We start from the raw sequence: 7,195 nt of genomic DNA, 5'->3' as shown, positions 1-7,195 counted from the left end.
AAGACTCTGTCTAAAAAAAAAAAAAAAAAAAAAAAAAGTTTTAAAAAAAGTGGATGAAGGCATAATATCTGCAAATGACCAAAATGGAAGCAGCAGCAGCTCAGAATATGAACACTAAATGTCTGCAGTGGAACTTTTAAAAAATGTTCTACTCCCAGAATCATTTATGTTTGCCTTGACATTATTGCTCAGTCTGCTGGTTTTCTTATTTTATTCATTTTTATTTTTTTTTGAGACGGAGTCTCGCTCTGTCTCCAGGCTAGAGTACAGTGGCGCGATCTTGGCTCACTGCAACCTCTGCTTCCCGGGTTCAAGCGATTCTCCTGCCTCAGCCTCCCGAGTAGCTGGGATTACAGGCATGTGCCACCATGCCTGGCTAATTTTGTATTTTTAGTAGAAACGGGGTTTCTCCACGTTGGTCAGGCTGGTCTCGAACTCCCGACCTTGGGTGATCTGCCTGCCTTGGCCTCCCAAAGTGCTGGGATTACAGGCATGAGCCACTATGCCAGGCCAAATCTACATTTTTCATAAGGGGGAGATTAAATATTGTCTAAAATGACAAACCAAGAAGATAGAAGCAAATTATTCAGAGGCACGCTAGCAGCCATTAGAGGAATTAGAAATAATTTTAAACAATGATTGCTTCCTGGAGAGACGCACATGGAGAAGACAGCTGCTCTCCACTATAAACCCTCTGGACTATTTGATCTTTGTCATGTGCATATTACTTTGATAAATCTAATGAAAGTTACAAGATTCCAGGTTGCATCATTCTCATCTACTTGGTTTAAGAATTGCTTTTTGAGGCAGGGTGTGGTGGCTCATGCCTGTAATCCCAGCACTTTTGGAGGCTGAGGTGGGCAGATCACCTGAGGTCGGGAGTTCGAGACCAGCTTGGTCAACATGGAGAAACCCTGTCTCTACTAAAAATGCAAAATTAGCCAGGCGTAGTGGCACATGCCTGTAATCTCAGCTACTAGGGAGGCTGAGGCAGGAGAATCGCTTGAACCCGGAAGGTGGAGGTTGCAGTGAGCCAAGATCGTGCCATTGCACTCCAGCCTGGGAAACAAGAGCAAAACTCTATCTCAAAAAAAAAAAAAAAAAAATAGCTTTTTGAGTTTGTGGCACTGTGACTAGCCCAAGAATAATGTCTACAGTCTGTCTGTTTTCTCTATACTGTGACTGAAAGTGAACATCATTTCTAAAGTACTCTTAGGAGTATAGCTGTATTAATGACTTAACTATGCAGAGCTTCTGGATTATGATTCCACAGTTACTTCTGTTTTCTTTTTAAATTTATTTATAGATATATTTAAATGAGAAACAAGCCAGGTTTAGAATTACATTGTGCATGGACAAGCAAGGAGTTATGAACATTTCCATTCAACAATTTGAAAAGCAGCAATATTATCAAACCAAAAGTAGACAATCAATGATAAAAGTGAAACTTCCAAAAGCACTCATATATTAATAGTAACATGAAAAAATTATATATTCTATGCATTATGTTTTAAACAATAAAATAAAATGTATCTGCATTTTTCCTGCTCTACTTACTTATCTTATAAACATTACCTTTTGGGTGAAGTTCAGCTATTGAAAAATTGGCTATATTTATTTCTTTTTCTTGTAAAATTATAATTTCTGAGATCTTTAAATGCCTCATTTCATTGTTTATCTCCATAAAAGGCCTATTAACGTGTTCCCTTTCACAACTCTGACGAGATTTTCTTCAAGGTTATTTCTCTCAAAATTTAGGTATTTTCTTACATACTATCTTTTTTTTTTTTTTTTTTTTGAGACAGAGTCTTGCCCTGTGGCCCAGGCTGGAGTGCAGTGGCGTGCTCTCAGCTGACTGCAACCTCTGAATCCTGGGTTCAAGCAATTCTCCTGCCTCAGCCTCCTGAGTAGCTGGGATTACAGGCACATGCCACCATGCCGGGCTAATTTTTGAATTTTTTTTTTTTTTTTTAGTAGAGATGGGGTTTCACCATGTTGGTCAGGCTGGTCTCGAACTCCTGACCTCAGGATCCGCCCATCTTGGCCTCCCAAAGTGCTGGGATTACAGGCCTGAGCCACTGCACCCAGCTTTTCTTGCATACTATCTACCACATATTTTTGAGTAAGAAAAATATTAAGAACATCTGTTCTAGAGAAAGGGTCTTACAGGGCTTCTTTGTTTTTGATTACATCACACAGCAATTTTGTCATGTTTTATATAAAGTAGGTGCTCAAAAAAGTTTGTCATATTGAATCATATTGAGTATTGTATTTTCTAACATCATTACAATAGAATGATCCAAAACGTAGTGAAAAATCAGAGATTATAGTGTATGAAAAGTGATTAATCATATGTAACATACAACTGAAAGTAACGTTCCTGTCAGATATGCTTGTGTGACTTAGTTAAGTCTCCCCACATAGTCTACATTCACTAGGTATCCCCTCTGCCAGGCTCTGTGCACACAAAGATGGACAATATCAGGTCCCTCCACTGTAGCCACTGAGAGCCTCATGGAGTTATTTGACCAGTGAATGGAGAGTTACAGAATAAAGTGACCCGGACTTTCCGTGTCACCAAAGTGACAGGTCCAAACTTTCCCTCTCACTCCTTTCTTTGCACTACCAAAGTAGTGTGGGTGTCTTGGCAAGGTGAAATAAAGAGGCAAAGGCTTTCTCAGCATAATAATTAATAATTAACAAGAGAGGGGTTAAGAAAGCTGAAAGATTTAGGCCTCTCTGCCTAAACACAGGCAATTATCCTGTCGTAGGAGATCTTGGGGCCAATCCTCCAGGATGGGGCACTCAGCAATGGAGCCCTGACTCTGGGGGAGGTGGGAGTGATAGAAAAGCCCAGCAAAGGTGGGAGGGTGGAGAAGAGTGCAGGAAAGGGACTCCTGGGTCTCCACTGGGGCAGATTCTGAATGGATTGAAAAGTAACTTGATAGGAAAAAATCAAGAAATATTATCAGTGTCCATGATTAGACTGTGGTGAGACTGTCCGTTATCTTCCTAGACGCTGGGGGCATGAATGGCTGTTTATACTGTTGTAAAGGTGTTCTCGGTGACCCACAGAGACTCATGGGATGGGAAAGGAAGGGAGCGCCCAGCTCAGGCTGCACAACAGATGTGGGAGAGTGGTAGAGATAGGATAAGATGTTTTGGAATCTGCAAGTTGTTCGGTAAGGCTCAGGCATGGACCATATGGCCAAAGAAGCTGACCCCATGTCAGTGCTTACTAATGCAAAGACAGTGGATTACCATGAATGTTACTACTCTGGACAGATTTGGGGTTAGGAAGTACAATTCCATGTTGAGTAAAAGAGTCTCCTTTTGAGGATGAAGAAAAAAAGGAAGGGTGAGCTGAGTTGTTCTCCTCAGGGATGCAGTCCACTGGTGACAGAGATTTGTAATATTCATCTTCTCCATCAAGTACTTTGATTTGGCTGCAACAAAGAAAACAACAGGATTTTCAACAAAAAAAGAAAACAAATGTTACAATCATCACTGGGGCAGCTAAAGTCATGTGAGTAGCTGGAACAGGGTTGGGTTCCAACACTGAAGGGGAAGGACAGCTTAGGTGGTTCAGGGTCTCCCAGTACAGAGGTACCAGGGTTTGATCTATGAAGCCCTTCACCTTTGGGTCACGCACTGATAATGGGTCCAGTTTTGTGGTGTCTGGAAGTTGTGGTCATATTGCAACTTGATTTGTGCAATTGAACTCTCTGTCTCCATCTGGTTCCCTCTAGATGAGAACGTTTTCCTTCTGACCTCCTCCAATTCTCTAATTATTACCGTTATATACTTCATTGCTATTCTCAGTTGAGATGCTAACAATCAAATGAATGACAAATTCCTTACTATCCTCTGTCTAACCAGTGGGGCATGTTTCTCTTTGTGCATGTTTTAAGGCCCAGGGGTAGGATAATGTGGAGGAAGTGGCCTATTTGTATTTCGTAGAGTGCTCTTATTTGTGGAAGGAGAGTTTTATATAACCCACTACGTGTCTCTAATTATGAAGAAAGTACAATTCCCCGGAATAATTATGAGAAATAACATTTGCCCTTAGGTGACAATTTCAACCTTTTTGGACAGAATAGATTCAAGTTTTGTATACTTGCTACTGTGAAAATAATTTCCAATGTCAATAAGAGTGGCAATATCTGGATTGCATATTTTTAGAAGCCTCTCCGGAAAGTTTTGCATTTTCTGTAATATCACAAAGGACCCCTTCTGTTTACAGTTGCTTAGAACTAAGAAGACAGATATTTACCCAAGTTTTCTTGGCTTCCTCTTGCTCCCTTGATATTCTAGAGTTCCCTGTGGAGAGGGCCAAGAACACACAGTCAAAGCAAAGCAGCAAGTCGTTAATTTTTAATTCAAAGTGATTTTGTGTTGAATGCAAGCAGATGCTGATAATATCAGAAGTCACAGCATAATTTTTTTGATCAAAGGGCTCAAGTGAGCCTGATGAAGCATGCATCTTGCTCGTCTTTGATAAACCACATCAATTATTCACCGTGAAGGCAGACATCCTGACATGAAAGCAACAGATAAAGAGCCTAAGCACATGTTCAAGACGAGAGCATGAGGGTGGGGGTGGGGCTGCAGGGGCTGGAACAGGTAGTAATAACAGAATTATTAACTGGAAACAAAGCCAGTGAAACAGCTTTATGGCCACTTTGAACTCACATTTAACTGGTTATAGTACATAGTGTCCTCAGGGCTACTCAGCATTTTGGGCTGCTGACATCGTCGGCGAGGTGTTCGTTGCTTCTGTGCGAGACCATTTTCTGAACCTGAAAAAAGATAGCAAAACTTTGCTGTAAACTGTCCCAGGTGTTGGGAAAATTAAGTGAAAAATGGCTCTTCACATAAACGCACTTAGTAGAAACTGTGTCCTATTTTAATGGGCATATTAAAAGCTTTGCTAATGTTAGGAGAAATGCCATCCTAAAAAATACACACAGATTGCTAAGTGTAAACAAGGGCCACTGTCCATAACTTTGCATTCAGCTTTCTGATCCGAATCAGCGGTCCGAGGTGACAGAAAGCAAGCTGGTGTTTCTACATTGGTGAAGTATAAGTTGGTGGTCAGCCTTTATAGAGTAGGGTGCCCTTAGTGGGATGACTGTGTTAGGGCAACCAAAGCAATCTGGGATGGTTTGCACCACATCCTGCAGCGAGAGTTTGAAAACATCTGGAGCACACATACTCTTGGGGAGATGAGAAGCAAACCTTTTGGTGGGATACATTTTGGGGGGGGAAATGGCCTAAAATTTACTGAAAGGCTTTGAACAATACCACTGATGCATGCAGTTTCTGGAGGTAGTGTAAAAGAGAAGGAGAAAGGACGATTGCATGATTACATGAAGCAGTCTCTCCTTGTTTGTCCTGATTTCAGAACCCTGGACCAAGAGCACATTGGAGATTAAGAAACCATTGGAGTCAGAAGAAGTCACAATTCATATCCCTTCCAAGCAAATGATTTTACGAATCTACCGTCCTTTTGGCTCTATATCTGAATCAGGATTCAGCAGTTCTAATTTCCTGGCAACACACACACACACACACACACCCCTGTCATAGAATATTGTCCATGAATATTGTTGTTTAGAGAAAAGCATCACTATCCTGGAGGACAGAGTGCTTATTATAAACTATTCATTAAAAAGAGTTGGCCGGGCGCGGTGGCTCAAGCCTGTAATCCCAGCACTTTGGGAGGCCGAGGCGGGCGGATCACGAGGTCAGGAGGTCGAGACCATCCTGGCTAACACGGTGAAACCCCGTCTCTACTAAAAAATACAAAAAACTAGCCGGGCGAGGTGGCGGCGCCTGTAGTCCCAGCTACTCGGGAGGCTGAGGCAGGAGAATGGCGTGAACCCGGGAGGCGGAACTTGCAGTGAGCCGAGATCGCGCCACTGTACTCCAGCCTGGGCGACAGAGCGAGACTCCGTCTCAAAAAAAAAAAAAAAAAAAAAAAAAAAAGAGTTGGGGATTTTACTTGGAATCATACTTTAACTTCACCAGAGATTTCCACAATTTAAAAAAATTCTGGGGGAATTTTAAAAGTAGAGAGCGACTTAGCAAGGTCCATTATTAATAGCAAAATATCTGTTCCCTAAGTACAAAGTTTTGTATCTTGATTTTTCTTGAACTGGGACATAGCTATATTTGGACAAGACCATCAGAACCCAGCCTGGCCAACATGGTGAAACCCCATCTCTACTAAAAATAAAAAAATAAGCTGGGCATGGCAGCAGGTGCCTGTAGTCCTAGCTGCTCGAGAGGCTGAGGCAGGAGACTTGCTTGAACCCGGGAGGCAGATGTTGCAGTGAGCTGAGATTGCGCCACTGCACTCTAGACTGGGTGACAGAGTGAGAGACTGTCTCAAAAAAAAAAAAAAAAAAAAAAGAGAGACTATCAGATCTATCCATTCAGAATACCCATATTTATTTTTTTCCCAGAAAAGGAACTGAGGCCCATAAAATTGAATGGCTCATCTCAGATCAAGTGGCCAGGTGGTACCCAACCCTAGGTTTCTTACTTCTTGTTCCAATAGGTTTTTTTTTTTAATTTTTTTTGCGCTATAGCATATGATCCTTTTTTTTTTTTTTTTTTTTGAGATAGTCTCGTTGTTGTCCAGGCTGGAGTGCAGTGGTGAGATCTCTACTCACTGTAACTTCTGCCTCCCAGGTTCAAGCTATTCTCCTGCTTCAGCCTCCCAAGTACAGGTGTGCACCACCACACCCAGCAAATTTTTGTATTTTTTGTAGAGATGGGGTTTCATCATGTTGGCCAGGCTGGTCTCGAACCCCTAGCCTCAAGTGATCTGCCGTCCTCGGCCTCCTAAAGTGGTGGGATTAAAGGCATGAGACATTGCACCCAGCTTATAGGATATTGTCTTTCTTAAGGAGAAACATTTTTTAAAGTCAAAGGTCTAAATAAAAGTAAGCTCAATGAAAACAAATATATAATATATAATATATACTATATATAATATGCTATATATTATATACTATATTATCTATAAAATGTGATATATACTATTATCTATAATATGCTATATATTATATACTATATATTATCTACAATATAGTATACATTATATACCAGATATTATCTACAATATGCTATATATTATATACTATATTATCTATAAAATGTGATATATACTATTATCTATAATATGCTA

At 40.8% G+C, this 7,195-nt stretch overlaps 1 protein-coding gene across 5 annotated transcripts in view; it reads right to left on the bottom strand.

The window, feature by feature from the left end:
• Positions 1-1,277: 1,277 nt before the first annotated feature.
• MYO3B (myosin IIIB) overlaps positions 1,278-7,195 on the bottom strand; it is a 494,519-nt gene continuing 488,601 nt past the window's right edge. For all 5 annotated transcript variants that reach the window (XR_002725179.2, XR_002725177.2, XR_002725178.2 and 2 more), the window contains 3 exons: positions 4,693-4,799; positions 4,274-4,320; positions 1,278-3,446 (listed from right to left, as the gene is read on the bottom strand). Coding sequence is in view for 2 of the 5 variants with exons in the window: in XM_023185963.2 (XP_023041731.1) it covers positions 3,239-3,446; positions 4,274-4,320; positions 4,693-4,799 (362 nt within the window). In the remaining 3 variants the exon portion in view is untranslated. The remainder of the gene's footprint in view (positions 3,447-4,273; positions 4,321-4,692; positions 4,800-7,195) is intronic.

This window comes from Piliocolobus tephrosceles, chromosome 11, assembly GCF_002776525.5.
Source record: "Piliocolobus tephrosceles isolate RC106 chromosome 11, ASM277652v3, whole genome shotgun sequence".
In the NCBI taxonomy this organism is placed as follows: domain Eukaryota; kingdom Metazoa; phylum Chordata; class Mammalia; order Primates; family Cercopithecidae; genus Piliocolobus; species Piliocolobus tephrosceles.
This window is presented reverse-complemented; position numbering and strand designations above follow the sequence as displayed.